General features: G+C 40.1%; 1 protein-coding gene across 1 annotated transcript in view; it reads right to left on the reverse strand.

The window, feature by feature from the left end:
* The window catches only part of USP10 (ubiquitin specific peptidase 10), a 56,091-nt gene extending 37,419 nt beyond the window's left edge, over window positions 1–18,672 (reverse strand). The window contains exon 1 of the mRNA XM_075039917.1: window positions 18,551–18,672. Within this exon, the coding sequence (XP_074896018.1) occupies window positions 18,551–18,571 (21 nt within the window). The 5' untranslated portion in view covers window positions 18,572–18,672. The remainder of the gene's footprint in view (window positions 1–18,550) is intronic.
* Window positions 18,673–19,109: the final 437 nt, after the last annotated feature.

Below are 19,109 nucleotides of genomic sequence, written 5' to 3' on the forward strand. Positions count from 1 at the left end.
TTGATGGCTTTATTTAATGATGCTTTACACCTGCAAACACAAAGTAAACCAGTTAAAAGATGCCTGCATAACTGAGAAAAACAGTGTTTCAAAATAAATTTACTAGGCCATATGACTGATGATGACATTAAACCTACCCAACTTAACCAACGTTCCTGTCCTCTGGCTCTCAAGAAATAAGATTTCTGCAAGCTGCACACACAGCACCCTCTGCTAGCACGACAGAATTTTCTACCCTTTTTAAGGCACAACTACATGTTGAAGTGAAAGAGAACTGAGATTTCACATCACTTGGGAAGTAAAACAATCTACACAAAAAAGGACGTGGAGGGGAAAGCCATTACATTTTAAGCAACCTGAAATACCACGCTAGCTCCCTGCCTGCTGTCCGTCCATCCTACATCTCAATGAATTAGTGTGCCTAGCACTATACAAATGATCTGTGTAAGAAAATACTTGGTTTAGCTGTGAAACAGCTTCAGAAAAACATCACTGTAGTACTTGCTCTGAACCATTAATTCAAATGTAAAAGGTTTTTCTGCAACTGAAATGCTTAAGTAGTAAGCATATTTAAGCAAGAGAGCACTAGGATTTTATAAAACCAATACACTCTTACAAGAAATAATCTCATTATCAGTAGGAGCTTTTGGGGTCCTAGCTTGTACACTCTAAATTATTCCACGTAATTTCAAAAGCCTCAAAGTTAGCTTTTGTCCAATAATTAGATTTTGTCAATTTGGAACAATCAAACAGAAGTTTAATTATTTACACAATTCCTATACAAGCTTCTCACGATCAGCATTAATTTACCCCACATTCTGTAAAAAACATTTAAAACACAGAGCAGAGGTACACTAGCATGTGTTAAAGCTTTGCGAAAGCTGTTTCACACTATTTCAATTCCAGTTTTAGTATTTTCAGGTGTGCATTTGCGCAAGAAAAACATATCCATTAGGACTACATCAAATTGATTCCTTTAAATGCCAAACTCTAATTTGCCCTACACTGTATCAACCTCTAAACTTACATGTACGTCACAGTACTCCGAGGTCTCAATCATAGATAATAGACTGGGACTTCACCACACAAGTTCCAAGCAAAAAGTGGGTTTCAGATACAGCCTGCTTACCATCAGCCCTAATGCAGGCAAGGGATTGTGATCTGCTCGGAGGTAAGCTGCTTGTCATGCCGACCATTACCGATGTGTCAGTATATCAACAGCCTCTTACTTTACAGTTACTACAACTGTACAGTTACCTGAGCAAAGGATGAGCACAATCGCTGTGACAATGCATATGAACAGACAGCTGAATTGTCCCAGTTAGCAAAATCCATGCCTATTACCATTGATAGTACATAAACTAAAGCATGCATGGCAACATGCAAACCCCAAATATTTAAAAATACTACCAGTGAAAAGTTGAAGCTTAATTAGAGCTCTACACAAATTTCATTTCAAGGGGGGAGGGGGAAATCAAGCTTTCTCCAAGCAAAAAATACTGTTTGGCACTCAATTACATATTTCAAAAGCTAATTTTTATTTATATGCTCAGACAAAAAAAGCATCTGCTTGAAAAACATGCTAAATAGTAGTCAATGTTATAAGTAGTAACTCACAAGGTAGAGCATGAACAATGCTTAGAAGAGAGAGTGCAGTCTTACACCAACCCTGGATTTGGAGAAGTTTTGAAAAATTCTGATTGTAATGTTACCCCGAGACTTACTTTTAAAGATACATAATCCCTAAGAGGCTTAATTCAGAGTCAAATCTGATCTCCCTCTTTCTCAAACCATCTCTGCAACCTACATAGAAGCTTTCTGTTCTGGCTCCTGGGAAGGAATCCTCTCTCAGTTTTTTGGGAGCACATATTTCACACTGCATTTCTCACACTACTCTCCAGATTATTCAACTCTGCAGAGCTATCATGAGCCTTGCATTAAGTGTATTCAAGGATCCCTTCAGATAGCTCACTCTGGCGAGCTTGATTTCTGCTACAGATTAAGAGCAATGTCAAAACAGTATCATATAAATTTCAATGATCTTCCACTTGCAGCTGTATAAGAAAAACAGATGGAAAATAACAGTCTCCTCTGGGGGGAGACAGGGGCATGAGGGTGTGGAGAGGACAAGGTTTTGTGAAATTCTTGGGGGGGGGGACGACCCTATCTCTACTACCTTTCCACTTTCTCATCAGTGTTTCCAAACCTCTCCTTTGGAACGGAAAAACAAGATAGCAAACCCAAAACATACTGATGGATCTATTCCATTTTGCAATTCATGACTGTAACCCAATTTGAACATGTACTGGAGACGTACAGTATGTTATTAAACATTAAAATTAACATGATTTTAACTAATGTGAGTAAACATATACCAACATAACAAAATGCCTTTCTTACACTGCATGATCAGATATTAATGTTTTTTTCCATCTAGTGCCTTCCATACTGAGGTTTATCAACCAATCGCTTTAAAAAGAAAATTATTCACCAGGGTTCGTTTCCACCCTTTTTTTAAATGCTAGTGTCAAGATACTCTGAACTTCTGGGATTTTTCAAATGTGAATGTCTTCTTGCAGATGCTCACATCTATGAGACCAAAGATGAAAATAAAAGAAAAAAATGCTGGAATAAACCTTAAAAATGAGATAGCATTAGGCAGAGGATACATGACAGACACAAAATCTCTCCCTCCAGATACCGACACAACAACTAGCACATAGATTAAAAAAAAATCAATGCAAAATTAAAGATACTTTGTGCAGTTCTAAAACAGCATCTCTTTTCACATGAAGTTGCTGGTGGTATGGGTACTCCAGTTTTTAATTAAACTTTCTTATGTTACCAGTACTTCAGATTTATTTGCCTTATTTCTACCCATCAAGATTTTGCAATTAAAGTCTGAGGATTGAATTCAAAACATTCTCATACACCTTTGGAGAGTACAAAAAAAAGTTACAACTAAATTCCTGAAAATGCTTGAAAGAACCAGATACAACTGTAGTTCTGAACTCCTGTAGAGAGGACATCAGAAGACCTGTATCTTTGTCACTTTCTTGAAGAACTTAAAATTGTGAGACTAGAATATTATACAAATACTCTGCAGATGAGAATTTTTTTTAAAAGTATATGACACTTGCAATACATTTTTTTTTTATATAATACAAGTCAAGAATATTGAATGACACTATTGAAGGTGTTATAGTGGAAAGGACTTTCAGCTTGTGTTTCCAAAGCTCACTAGGCGAGCTGGTCTCACCAATTTTAGCGTTCAGTCTGACATGCTGTAAGAGATCAAATTTTCCTGCATCAAGTACCTGCCTCCCAACATTAGTTCTCTCTAAAAAAACCCACCTGTTATAATACCTCTCTGAGCAACAACCCAAACCCTCCTGATTGTCAGTCACTGGTGTTACCAGTTGCAACAAAACTAGAATCAGTTTCTAAGCTAATCTCTATAATATGATTACAATAGTATAACATCTGCAGTCCAGCAGATTCTACACCACTTTGAACAAAACATTTCATCAATTATACCACCTTTACATCGTCAAGATACTAACTACATCTAGGTAACTAACACAAACTACATAAAACCAATTAACCAAATCTATACAAGAAAATTTGTTCTCTACCGCACAGGAATGAAAGTAAGATTACTTTTATATTTATACAATAACTCTGATTACCGTAACTGCCCAAGTGGCATCTTAACTATCTCTGAAGACCACAAAAGATTAAAACGCCTGACATGCAAGCTCTCTCCACGTCAACTGTTTTTGCTGTGCTCTCCTTAACCACTTAAAAAATGAATGCTAATATTACCCCATTGCCTGTAATGAAATCTCTACTGGTATTCCAGTGTAGCAACATGAACACTCTCCTGGAGGAATACATGGAGGAAGAGTACGTGTTACACAGCTGCTTGTCCTAGAAAAATGGGTAGAAATAGCACTGCTGATGCATCATCATCTTGGCATCACCTGTGCTAGAAGAAAGCCAGGAAAATGAAGTGTCAACTGCTTTCAAGAAGAATTAACATGGCTTTCACCTATTAACCCAAGAGCTTCAGCTCTTCCAGTCAAATTAGTTTAAGCTGCAAATACACCCATTTCAACCGCTTCTCCACAAACAAGTTAAAAATACAGCTTTTACTAATAGTGGCAAGGAATAAACTCAACTGTATCTAAGCAGAAGGCCTAACAAGTCAAAACTAGTTCACATATAAATTGAAATTATGAAATAGTTTATGTATACCATAAACTATACAATCTTGCTCACCAAGCTACTTCTACAAAGTGTACTTATTCTTAAAGCTACCGGGATAGGCTGTGGTAGAGGAAGAAAATGAAACATTCAGACAGAAGTCTGTTTTCTGGCAAGGAAAAAAGGGCACATGCATATGACTACACTTGGGTTTTATTAGCAGAGAAAAAGCTCTTACATTAGTCATCCCAGCAGCAAGTAAGGTTATTTCTCCCTCACCCTTTACTTCTCTTTCATTTTGTCAAGGTTTGTCTGTTTTTTTCTGGAAAGTGTAGGGAAAGACAACCTTCCCTCATGTTCTCCTTCCTTTTGAGCTGAAATCCATCAAGTCTTACTACACAGACAATTACTTAATTTGATACAACAAGGTTTTCTAACTTCCAAATCTCAAGAAACTTACTGGTTAAATGCTTATAAAAACACAGACAAAATTGTGAGACTGAAAAACAGGTTTGGGTTTGGGGTTGGTTTTTTTTAGATTCTGAATTTGTAAGCAACAACCCAAAACCAGGTGCTATGAAGACCACTGGCCATATATTTACAGCTGTATCACAGCCTAAATAGTAGTATTTTAGGCAAATCCATTTCTGAAAAAATCCGATGCTGATCTATTCTCTTTATGGAAAAATAAAGTCCATTTTTATAAACAAAATATATGGAAATGAAGCTGTACTTTAATACGGAGTAGTTGCATATTAAAGCTTTTAACAGTTGAAAATGCAACGAATCATGAGCAAACTCTTAGTACAGCTTATAGTCCTTTATCACTAGCCTGCAGCTTAAAACTAGGATATTAACAAATCTACACAGTGCCTGGAGAAAGATCACAGCTAGGTAAATGTAGGTCAACTAAGCCCATGAGTCAATGCAGCTCTGCCTGTCTACCATTTAAGCAAAGGCTCAAAAATATAGCACAAGTGTACCTTCCCTTCCTCCCCCCCCCCCCATTCAGGGTTTCTTGGATGTTATTACAGAATTCTTGCAGCTGAAGAAAGTTAGGAATTTTCCACACATTTTACATGAATTAATGTGAGGGGAATTTATTCCATTATGAAAAAAAAAGAATTATCATTCTCAAAAGCTCATTTTCTGATCAGAGGAAAAAACAGATCACTGGCTAGTATGAAAGCACAAGTTAGTGAAATTTCAGCTGTAGCCGCAGCATTACTGGAAGGGCAGGTTTAACGAACAAATGGCCCCTACAGCCTGACACTATCATGGGGACACAACATGGATCAGAGCAGTTTATCCTGAAGATTGTAATTCAAATCTTCACAAAAACAGAGCATGTTGGACTCTTTATTATTCATTTTCAATCACATTACGTATTTCAAGCAAGAGCAACACACCAAACAACAACCATACAAAAAGCTTCCAAAACACGAGTCAATTTCTTACACCCAAACAAATTCTGTTTATGTACACTCTCAACTCTATTACCAAAAGTTAGGTGCTTGTTGGCATTCTTCCATTTCAAACAAACAGCAGCTGCTACAAAGCACAACCAGCCCAAGGAAGCTGTCTATGAAGTGCTGGTTGTAGTTAGTAGAGGGGGTAAAAAGGGAGTGGAAGAACAACCCCCCATCATCTTACACAGACACCACTGCATTTACGAGTACCTTCCCCAACTACAGAAGGACTCTCTTATCTTCTGGTCTCAAAAGCAGGACTACCCCAGCAAAAAACCTCTGCTCTTTCACATTTAAAGCTTTCCCCAATTGATATGTTTCCTCTGTTCCACAAAATGAAAGAAAAAAAAATTACGCCCAAACCCAGCCACAATTTTATTTTGTAAATAATAATAGTATAAAGAGGGCAATGCAGCTGTATCACTTACATGTGATCATAAAGCAACAGCCTAGTGACAGGATGATTCCATATACATTTTATAGACCTTTTCATTTGTATCCTGTTAGAGAGCATCAGGTATTCTTGCTTAGGAAGTATCTTCCTTGTACCTTCCACCAGAGCCTAAGGTAAGAATATACGTTCATGTGTTACACAAACAAGAGCTGCAGTGAAGAGCAGCCATTTTGGGACTACAGCAGGAATACCTGGAAAGTGCACTCCAGACAGCAAGAAAGAGGGAGGATAACAACTGAATTGTCAGGGCTGATTACATCAAATCTTAGCCTTTTGGAGAGCAAATGATGGAATTTCTGACACCTTTACACCAGCAGCTCCACCACTAGAAGCCCACAGAACATCTGCCAGTGATTCAGAGAAGTAACATTTTCCAATCTATTTTCTTGCAATGTTAAATCAAAATAAAAGCCAAACAAAAATACTTTCCTATTAAATTCTCCAAGCAGCAGTCCTTGCAAATATCAAAAGAAAAATAAATACTTCCAAAATGTGTAGATAGGTCCTTCCTCAGTTTTGAATTCAAGAACATTCTTGGTAAAACACCTGTTGCTAAGCCTCTATCTTCACACCCTTGAAGAGTTTGAAAACACCAGCTTCAAGCTGGTTGCTCATAATTGAGCATTACTTCAAGCTCTGCTTGCACTGAACTAGTTACTGAGTCTAATGTACAAATAGTAAACTCTTCCTATAATGAAGAAGAAAAATAATTAACACCTGAATTGTTCTGATTTACTATAGCCTGATAAGTACTGAGGAGAGAGAAGTTGGAACATGAAGTTACTCAAGAATGCAGCCAGTTTAACTACTATTTTATTATAGGTGGGGCAGGCAAAACAATCTGACTAATTTTATCTAATACTTCCCAGCAGAAAAGCCTTGGTGTTAGCCATTTTTTTTCCCTGCCAGACTAAAATCATTAGGGCTGCAACCTTTTGTGCCAGATACCTACAGCAGAACAAACTTCTAAGAACACGGTAGTAAAATCAGTTTTGCATCTAGAGGACGCTGCTTTGGCCACATTAAGTAGCAAATTGTCTTTGAACACGTCACAGCAGTCCACCCAAATTCCAGACATGCTATATAAATCAGCATTTTTCTGAGGTTTACAAAATCTTTATTTAGCAGGCATTTTAGCAACTAAGATTTTGAGGGATTGTTTTCAAAGAGCTTCTCTCAATTCCTCCAGGTGGAAGAACAGCCCATGCACTATCTTTTCTACCATCCACATAGTTCATAGCACTGAGGAGCCAGTACATTCCTACTCCGGCAAGGCAGGATGCTCTGGGCTACCAGTACAAAGACAGGCTTTCCCTGTAATGGCTTCCAGCTAACAAGCTTCAGAGGTGCTTGGCAGCGCCCTGGCAGAGAAAAGCTTTTCTTCTTCTGTGCTTACTACACTTGCATTTACCTCACAGGCAACTTTTATCCACCAAATCCATGATTTAAAAAAGTAAAAACTAATACATCTAGACTTGGATGAGGTTATTAAAAAGAAGAAAAAAAAGAGAGGTAGAGCTCTGGGAAGAGAAAGTGCAATGAGACCCTGAGTTTTAAGAAATTAAACAAGTTTGACTATAAGCACATTTTTAAGTGGTTCAAGGAGATTACAATTGGCTTGATGAGGCCAAAGATGAGGAACAAGAGTTAGATGAAGAGATGACACAGGATCTGAAGTTATTTGTAGAGACAGCACAGGAAAAAAAAGAAATTGAAAGAACTGATCTGTGCCTGCCAGACCACCCTCCTCTCCAAAAGCTGAACTGTCACCCAAAATTCTGGAATCGCATAATCCTTCAACTGTTAGTCAGAAGGCTCTTTGATTCAGTTACAGCAGTATGTATCTCAGCTCCTTTAATAATACTCCCTCTCTTGTGAATTGCTTCATGCGCTTTAATAGCAGACGCCCTTTTCATGTACGCAAAGGTGCTAACCTTGCAGATACAGCATGTGAGATTCAGGATGGCACCCTATTATTTAAGATAAGGAAATTACACTAAAAACTATGCCTCTAAAATCAAGTAATCAAAAGCAAAGGTGCACAAAAATTAAGGCTTCTTGTATGTTCATTTGATTCCCACTACTTTGTGTACATTCAATATTTTCTTTGCTTATTTCCACTACTCACATCTTCACGAGGACTAATGCCTCACAGGATCAATACAGACCTGTTCCAGGGGAAAATTCCACCCTGGGCAATAAGGAGACAGCTGTTCCAGTCTGAAAAGCGAGATGAAAAATACACTGGAAGATAAAGAAAAGTAGGAAAAGTGCAGCTAAATGTTGTGGAAAACTAAAATCTATCCCTAACAGCACCATGCCTAGCCAAGTCACCCACACAATGCTTTTCACAAGCAATTACTCAGGGCAGGATTTAAGATGGCTAAGATTAGGTGAGGTAAAAATTAGCTACCTGGACTCCATCCTGACAAGGAATACAGATTAGCACCTTCAGAAGGCAGTTGAGCCCACCTACCCAGGACTGATACACCTCTTCTGAAGGCCTAACTTCACATCTCAACCCTACATTTCAGAAGTGCTGAATGCTTAGACCTACAGCTGAATGAGATTTAACCTAGAAAGTTTAGTATTAATCTAAATGTGGTGCAAAGTCCTATCAAAACCACACTGGCCACTGAGAATAAAAAAAAGACAATGCAAAAGCTAATGATACCCAGAGCTTGTACAGGGGTAACCACCCCGGCAAGGCACTACACCTTTAACAGTGACAGTAAGAGAAAACACTGGCCCATCATTAAAAGCAAGCATCACCTGCTCCATTCACCAAGGCCACACAGGTTTTACTCACCTTTTCATTTTGCTGGATTCACAATCCCACCTCTTCCCCTGTGCCAGTTGTGGCACACGCTGAATGATCAGCAAGACGATTATACTCAAACTGAGAGAAAATTATCCAGATTATTTATTTATTTATTGCACTGGGGGAAGGAGGGTTAATAGAAGATAAGGAACCAGCATAAAACAAAAGATGCAAGTGGCCAGGAGCAAGAAAGAATGAGACTTTCCCCTTTGTGAATTGTGACCTGCCAAAAATGGGTTATAATCTCATAGAGAGAAACAGCCAAAAATAAACCAGAGAACTTGCAAAAAAACACAATGATTGGTAAATGACTCAAGGGGATCACAGAAACAAAACACAACTACCACCACATAATAAAGTCTCCTATATTTTAAGCTCTGTAACTGCTGAAGTTTGAGAGTAATTCTACAGAGGTTCTTACTCTATTTTCTCTCTGCAGGAACTCAAGCCCCTTCCACTACTTCATCACGTGACGTGTGTATGCCATACGTCCCCCTGGCAGACAGAAACTGAGGACACCATCTACTGTTTTGATTCTCAGTATATATGCAGCCATCCATTTCCTCTACCAGCCTGATGTGTGGTAAGTGGCAGGTGGAAACTTGCGAGGATCTGGCACTGCCCGTGACAGCAACTTTGTATTTTGAAGTGGCATGCGAGTTAAAATGAAAATTGGGACACCACACATACGCCACCTCCTCCTGAGATAGTTTTAAAGCTTAAGCATCTGCAACACAATTTTATGTAGATGCAAGATAACTGTTAAAACAAATGCACAAATTAATACACTGCTGCAACTAAAACACAGATAGTAAGCCTAATAAACACCCATATTTTTCCATGGCAGCATTAAAAACTGGGCATGAATATGGCAGTAGGTTTACTGTATGATAACAAAACTGTCAATTTTAGAACTTGGGGTTTTTTAGGTAGCTCATTTCAAAAGAATAACACTGATAGTGGTGCTACTTCATGTCTTTCCTTATATGAGATCTTCTCTTAGCATTCAGATTTCTTTTGCACATATGAATGAACAGAATGCAAAACAGAGCACTCAAGATATTTCCCAACATGTTTACAATATTGAAGATACTGAAATTCTCTTGCTTTCTGAGGAGGAAAGGGGGACTAAACCAGAGTATACTCTGACGTACTATTACCGTTAAGGCCCACGAGGCTCTGAGATGACAGTACACAACCAATAGCTCATGTACTCCCTCCATCCAGGAAGGAGACGGCCACTTCCTTGGCCTGCACATCCAGCCATCTACAAACAGAAATATGGATACACGGCAGGGGAGACAAACACAACACAGCACTGGCTCTTCAGCTTACTCACTGCAAGGACAGAAGCAGCTGCTGTCTGCAGCGTCCCTGCTCACACCCCTCACCTCCACGAGCACGTCTGCAACTCCAGCACCTTCTATCCTCTCCCTCATCCGCCTACGGTACAAAGGAGCAAGAGCATTTTAGGGGACCCCACATAAATATGAGCAAATTGCCATCTAATCCACAACGCTGACAAGCTTGAGCAACAACGATGAAACCACACCCTCGTATTTCAGCCTGCGTATTGTGAATTTATAATACTTTCCACTTCCAAAAAACACCAATTTAGGCAGCTTTTGAAAGAACATGCTTCTCATGTGGCTGTACATTACCTCCTTTGGTCCCAAATCCAATTAAAAAAATCTTGCAAATCATAAAAACATTTGGTAAACACAATCAGTCACTCATACGGTTGTTCAAAATGGCTGTTTTGCAAATAAGACAGAAAAAACAAACTGAACAAAAGTTTCAAATTAGTGATATCTACCATTATCAAATATTGCAACCTCTGGATACTCAGTAAACACACTGGATGTGTTGGACACTCATACTTGGAGCTGACCTTCAAAAGTAATATAATAAGCAGTTGTTCACTAATTAAAAGCGCTTTTTTTTTAAGCTGTCATAAAATAAATAAATTTGAAGCACAAACACACAAAACTTGGTATGCAAACCAAACGGCTATAAAACACCTTAGCTCTTAGCTAAACCCTAAGATTTCTGGCTAGAAAAAACTGTGAAGAATTCAGACTAACTATAAAGTCGTACTACCATGTAAATATTGTACACGCACATGCTGTGTAGCTCAGCACACAACTGAGCACTGCTTCTGGGAATGAGGGATCCCTCTAGTCCACCACAACTTCTGAAGGTGGTATCCACCATTACTAGCAACAGCATAAAGCGAAGGAAAAAAAGTGTGCACAACTGCCCTAACGCATCGTTCCAGGGGTGAACACTGATGAGACCTCAGGGAAATCTGTATTAAGGATGCAGTTACACCAAAGCAGAAAACCATAATGGCCTTTATGTGACAATCATTAGTACTAAGTGTAATACATGTCCATTGCCTTTATCCTCCCCAGTTAAGGAAACTCTGAGTCTGGCAACATCTGAAACACTGCATGCCAGCATCTGGTATTTACAGTCATTTTGACTCACAGCAACGAGAGTGACCACCACAATGCAGTGTTGTGTTTGAACAAAGGTAAAGTTCAAAAGACTGAGAATGCAAACCTGTTGACATGAGCAAAGTCAAGAGCTTTATTTCTTCTGCTCTGAAAGCTGACTACTCTTTCACACTATTATGATTCTGCTGCACTTACGTTTTCTGTCGCTTGCAATGCCAGGATGATAATTTTATTTATCTCATTCTTGCTTGCTATGAAAGCATATTAACAGCATAAACCCTTTTTTTGTTGTCCTAAGATTTGTTAAGGAGCTTTCACTACCTGAGAGCTTAAACTTCTTCTTAAGGGCCAATAGCCTATGGTCACAGCCTTTAGCTGAGAAAAAGAAAAGGAGTATTGGGAATTGCCCAATTAAGTTGTCTTTGACTTTTTTCCAACTTTGTATCAACAAACTACAGTGCTCCACAGAAATTTTCAAACAGTGGCAGCTTTGGTTTTGTATCCCAAAGGCAGCAGAGGAACAGAAAGTGAGGTTTTCCATGCTTTAAAGACATTACAGCACTATTTCTTATTTTCTTTGGTAACAGCTAGCTATTATTAGAGACCATACGATTTGATGGATCGACTGAACTAGACTGGAACTCAAGACAAGTTGATTCTTCTTCCAATGGAACTTAACTTGTGCTCACAATGACTCTCTCTGATTTATTTCCCTCTTCTTTTATCATACCTACTCAGGTTTAAAAAGACAAAACCATCCCATATTACGTACTGGTATAGCATCATTTTTAACCAAATACCCTCCTAAGTAGCACAGTCCAAAAACATTATTTGAATACAATTAATCTAATTGCTTGTTGCTACCATTAAGCTAAGCAACTGAACTTTTTCCGTTTCCCTCTCCATCTGTTCTAACGCTTACAGCAAGAATCAAAGCGATTATCAATATCTTGCCTTTATCTCCCCTCTTTTCCTGTCAGAGTAATTTCAACTCCCACCTTGTAAAGAAGGTTAGCTTTAAATTCATTTCACTCTTTAAAACTTACACTCAGCCTGTTCAAACGAGAGCCATGTGCAACAGGAACTCTGCTTCACCAGACAACCAGGACTGAGAATACCTGTGGTTTCATACCACATACAGCATTCGAAGTCTTGATACATTAACACAATGAAAGTCAGCACATCTGAAGTCACTCTTGTCACTCAATACTTGGTAATCCCACTTGCATTCTAGAAGTTTTCAATGCTAATAACAGGTTATCTTCAACCAACATAAAACATACATGTATTTTTGCAATACAGGCTAAAGAGCAAATTACATACATGTTCCTGCTGAGACAGGTATGTGCATATGGCAAAGCTGTTAAGTACTCGTGAAAATAGGAACATTGCCTTGACACTTGTAAGAATCGCTATTGGCAACATGTTGCTACACTACCCACAAAGGAATCCCACTCCAAGACAGAACATTTTCACGACAAAGGTCTTCACTTCTTTGCATGAATGATGTACAACTTCTGTATTTTAAGTTACACTGGTAAATCCATTGCTGGCCTGCAACATTCATGGGGAAAAATGAGGCAGGAAACCTGTGAATCACTACAACAGGCTCTAAATGTTGTATGAAAAAACATGCTCACTGCACTGAGGGAATACAGCACTGTTATTTCTGCTACTATGTTCAGTTTCAGGTTCAAACGAACAGAGAGAAGTCTTTCATACACAGAATTCTTTGAAGAAAACCTACTTTCTTATAGGTTTTTTTTTTTTAAATGCAACTTTTCACACAACCTTTATAGATATGTTATTCTTTACAGTTTCTTACAGGTAGGGCATTTTTCTCTTCTACCTCAAAGCTGAACCCAAATCAGGGGGTTTACTTTTTTAACAAAGTAAAAAAGTTACAGAACCCTTAAGTGATTTTCCAGTTTGTGTTAATATTCCATTCAACAGAAGGTGATCCATATCCCTTTCTTTCCTACTGTAATTCCAATGCAAATAACATACAATGCTTCTTTTAAAACTTCCATACATCATATGAAGCCACATACAATACTACAAGCTGCAAAATTCCCAAAAGCACTCTTGCACGTTTCTTTCAGTTTGTACAGCACTAACACTTGTGACTATCATAGGATCTCAGGAAGACCTTTCTTAATTTTATTTTAAACACATGCTTTTCTGTAAGGTGTATGATTTAAATAAACCTTACACAAACACTTTATTAGGGCTACTGTGATTAAAGCTACCTTCTGCCTAACTACAGCTGAAGAAAAAACAGACCTTGTAGCGCAGACCAAAAAAAAAAAATCAGTAAATCTTATGCTGTCGAACAAGGAGGAAAAGTTCTTAGACATATCTAAAATATCAAGAGCATCTGCAATTAAATTAGGTATTAGAAAGTCAAACACAAAACGAAAAAGACTAACGTACTTCAAAATTTTACTCTATTAGTGCATTAATGAATATATTAACATGACCGCTAATCTAATGAAAACCTTTAAAGCGTTTTAAAAATAATCAACATGGCACCATTATTGGGAATACTTAAAACATGGAGTCTTAAACACTCACGTTACAATTTCATTAAGTAAAATAGGGTTTAGAATCCCAATTTTAGAACACCAGACTGCTCCATTATGGAGTGTTGGCACGTGTGTGTATATATACACACACGCATGTACACACACACACTTTTTTCCACCATGAAGCATAACCCTTTGTTCCATAATCCCCAGTTGTATGTTTAATGATCACACATAAGACACTTCCATCAAAAAGAAAAACCGCAGTTCTAGCACGTTTAATTCTTTGGAAATGAACATCTACATTGCTGAAATGGCATTAGAGTGACAAATGACTATAATCCAATGGCCCAAGGCCAGCAACTTCTATTACAACAGATTTGGCTGTTTTGTACGACACAGCATGTTGCATGTATATCGCTAAACAGAAATGAGACTGCTTAGTTTACCTATAAACAAAACCCCACTTAACTTTAAAAGTATTTTAACAGCTACATGAATGGAAAAAGCACTGTGTCTAAGCAACTGCCTACAAAAACTGGCTTTATTAATAGGTAAATGGCTGGATCCATTCTAAAAAGTCTCCAAATCAGTGCTATAGTTTAGAATGCACAGAATAAGTAACAGTGATTCACAAAACCTGTGGGTTTTCTTCTATTATTTGCATGCTGCCATATAGTTCCAAATTTATGTTCTATGTCAGTTTTCCCAGACTTCCTTTTTTTAAGTTAACCAACCCACATTCACCCACTGTACTCTGCATGGATTCACCATTCACATTTTAGAAAGGCAAATGATACCTTCTGGCTACCTAAACTCACAGCTTCAGCTGCAGCCTAAATTCCCAAGACCACGGAAGCCTAGAACAGCTTCTCACTCCATTGGCAAAAGCTCTAGCAAAAGGACAAACCCAGGCCCTTCTCAGCAATGAAAGCAGGACCAAAAAAACCCAAAAACCAAAAAAACAGGGAGAGGGGGAGACAAATCCAGCTTCTTTACCTCTTTAAAACACAGAACTGCAACTGAGCGGGACAGGGGAGAAACAGCAGCTACAGCAAGATGATGCACTCAAACACCTCTTCACAAATCCACCCACTGGCAGCCCTCGCCCAGAGACACCTTTCATATTGTGTTCAGGGTGTCCCCCATAGTTTTCAGCGTATTTCACAAACCTGACAGCATCCACATCGCCCTCTCTCCAAACACTTCTTTCTGCCTGTAAGGACACTGTAATATCAGACACATCTGCATGGATGCAAGCAAGCTAGCACAAGAAACTCATTCAGCTGCATAACAACCATTTTTTAAGATTATTTTTGAGACAGATCAATTTCCTAATCAAGGTCACCCACAAACATCAGGCAATACACTGTAATGACAGCACAGAACAAATGCCTACAGACTGCTGCTTTTTTTTTTTTTTTCCTTCCAGAAACAGCACTGGCTTAAGGGAACATCAAACTACACCCTGCCAGGGAGCAACACTCCAAGCCAGCCATAAAAGCGGTAGTTTGCAGTGCAGTATTTCAGGGAGTCAGATTGCATGCCATGTTCTGAGTTCCAGTTATTCTGGTTGCCAGGCCAGACACAGGCCTGGGTGAGGATGAGCAGCTTATGAGCTTGTTCAGCTTTTTCTGAACACAAACTCTACTGGTTTGTACTTCAGCTGGGTTTGGGGGCAATGTGGTACATTTAAAATGGCACTGAGTTAATGTGACACCACAGTAATGGTGAAAGAACAAAACAAGCATAAATGATTCATTCTGCTATGGTATCCTTTCTTCTGCTTAACTTGTTTTCACAAGATTTATAAATGATGCGTTTGTATTAATTCTTTCTATGAAAAACAATAGGAAAAGTGGCTAAAACAACTGTTTATACAGTTCCTACAGAGTATTACTCTTTCCAAACAGGGAAATAGTTTTTAAAGTCTTTCTTTTTTGTTTTTAACAGAAGATTTTTAGATGACCTTGATGACAAATGGTTTCAACTATATCCAGTGCTAAATCAGCTCAACATCTGTAGTGTCATACAAAACCTGTAGTGATACACCAGGTTTACTACTAGCTCACCTTAATTAAAAAAAAAAAAAGTACAGCTTTTGAATATACTCAGAACACACCCAGAAAACTGACAGCAACACTTAAATATCTCATTAAATGATTATGAAATAATGACATGGAATACAGAGGTACAAACGACCAGCAATATCTAAACTGTGTCACCATATACTCATGTGCTTGCCAACTAGCTGGCCATCCAAAATTAATGCTCCTTTGAAAATATACGATACGGTCATGTTTCATGATTCATTTGTTAGAACGTGCAAACTGACTTAAATATTTCTGCCCATTATTACATGAATCCATTAATTGGCAGAAATCTGACTATGCATTTTAGCTGTTAGAAGAGCATGATTTTCTTGAACTTTTTTTCCCGTGTGACAAAAAGAAAGGTCTCAATTACAGTACACCAAAATTACAGTCACATGGAAAAACAAAGCACTTTTGCCTACGTCTCTGCATTATGACACAAACATAAGGACTACATAATGTTATTTAGTCTTGTGCTCAGAACAGACAACTGTTATCAAAACTCTAGTTTTTCTACTGATCTGCAACACTACCATCCTAAAATAAAAAGGAAACACATGCATGTAAAACCACATCCCTGAACTTATCTTCAGGTTCTCCATCCAAAAGAGTCCAAAACATTATTACCTTCCTTCAGCATTATAGCACTATATTAGTCTAGAACATGTATTCACATAAGTCCCAGACAGCATTTAAATAAACTGTTTACATTGGGGGGGGACGGGGACGGACGGACTTAAACACAAAAATAAGCTGTATTTAATGACACGAACAAAGCATTAACTGAAAGGTATCTCACAGATTTGCTCCTGTAAATTTAAGCAGTAATCCTCACAAGACCTGAATATCTACCTTTGCCTATAGAGGGGGTTGATTTAAAATAGTCTACGTACAAGTTACTACTAAAGATGAATTTACGGTCTAGTTTTAATTACAGCTATGCAGCGCTTCATCATAAACTACATCATCAACTGAACTTTTTTTTGTTTCAAGGTACACCAACTTAATTAAGTACAGACACAAGAGTGTCCTTAATTCTTCTAAATCAAGAAAAAAGCTGCAATGTAAAACCCAGTCTTATCAAACTGACCACATGCACCAACTGCTGCCTAGTACTGAGGGGAAAGCAGCAAGTAAAACAGCTTCCGAGTTGGACACTGAATCCTTTTGATATATGTGCATTTTAACTATCATTCATTAGGATGGTAAGAAAAAAAGTCCAAAACTAAGTGAGTTTCCTCCACTTTGAAAGAAAAGTTGAACGATACAAAATTTTAAAACAATCTTAAATTTTAAGCAAACTCCAGAAACGGCAACTGCCCTCAGAACACCTACATTAATAAAATCACATCCCTCTTTCTCTCAAACATAAATAAATCAAGCTGGACAAGAAATGTCATGATAGTTTTCACTGATTACAAGCTTTTGTTTATGGAAAAATAATTGTCAGTGAAACTAGTGCGTCACTTCATTAGATGTGTACCTTAACTGCTCTTCAGAAAAAAAAAAATACAGAATTCAGAAAAAAGCATCACCTTGTTTGAAACACTTCGATTTTATGAAAGATATTTTCCACCACAAAAGACATGGTTTCATAACAGAATTATCTTTAACACGATGAAAGTTCTCTAAATTTCATTATTTGCTAAAAACAAAGTTGCATGAAGTCTTGCAAATAAACACCTCAGTGCACCACACACATTGCCTGACATTTTTGTTTTAAAGCTTTCTGGGAGAAAAGCCTTACAGGAAAGAAATACTGAAGTTAACCCATTCAATCATTTGCTCTGAGCACACACTAGATTAGACCAGGAATCGAGCTTTTAACTTCCAGTGAAAAACTACCGCGACTGCAGTTTTGGGGTTTTTTTTTCACTCCGTGCACATATCTTCTGGCTGGCTTAGTTCGTGGGAGACAGGGAAACTGCACACGCATCCCCATGCATAGTAATCTTGCAACACTCAGCCCTTTGCACCCCAATGCACTGAGGTTTATTGAGTGTTTGGGCGCGGGGGGGGGGGGGGGGGAGATTAGTTTACAAATCTCCTTATTCCCTTCTCATTTTAGAATCGCTTGTCTCCCCCCCCCCAAAAAAAAAAAAGAAAGAAAAAGCCCAAGCTATCAACTCTTCCAACCATCCCCTCTTCGCAATGGGGTCCAGCACCGACTTCAGCCCGCAAAGGGCTCCCGCAGGCCTCCTCCGCCCCTCCGCTCCCTTCCCCTCGCCCAGCCGCCGTGACACCGGCTCGGCGAGGAGGGGGCCAGCCCCGGCACGCTGGGCCCCTCGGCGGGGCACGACCGCCGCCAGGAGCGCGGGAGACCGCCGTCCCGGCCGGCAGCGAAGCCCCTCCACCGCCCCTCGGAGATTCAATGAAGCTGCAGAATCACCCTGGGCCTAGTCCCGGCCACCACGCTCCCCCCCTCGGCGAACCGCGCCGCGGGGCCCGGCCGCCCCTCGGAGCCCGTCGGAGACACCCCCCTCCGCAACACCCCGCGACCGACAGCGCGGGGGCGGCCGGTACCTGGGCACTGTTCACGGCCATGGCGCCCCGCGTCCGTGGGGAGCTCGGCGTCTCCCGGGCGCCTCACGCTGCTGCCCCCGCCGCCGCCATCTTCTCTCTCGCACGCACCAGCCGGGCGGGCAGGCGGCACCGCACTGCGCCTGCGCACAGCGCCGCCGGGGAGGGGCGGGGCGGGGCGGGAGCGCCTCTGCGCATGCGTGCCGGCCGGGCGGCGGTGGCGGGCGGCGGCGGCGCAGGCGCAGTGGAGGGCCGAGCTAGGGGGGCGGGGCGGCCCTGAGGAAGGGGCCCGGGCGGCGGGGAGCTGTGGGGCGGTCGCCACCCGTGGGGCGGTCGCCACCCGTGGGGCCGCCTCCCTGAGGCGGGGTGGAGGGGGGGGAGAGGGGCGAGCCTGAGGCGGGAAGGTGGGCGAGGCTGCCAAAAAAAAAAAAAAACCCCGAAACTTCGCGTTTAGCTCCCAGGCAGCGTCTGGGATGGGGGAAGCTGCCGTGAGGCGGGCGGCCATGAGGCCGCTGTGAGGCGGGCCCGGGCTGAGGAGAGCCGAGGCTGAGGGGAGCCTGCC

The sequence above is a fragment of the Buteo buteo genome, chromosome 11 (assembly GCF_964188355.1).
Source record: "Buteo buteo chromosome 11, bButBut1.hap1.1, whole genome shotgun sequence".
Lineage (NCBI taxonomy): Eukaryota > Metazoa > Chordata > Aves > Accipitriformes > Accipitridae > Buteo > Buteo buteo.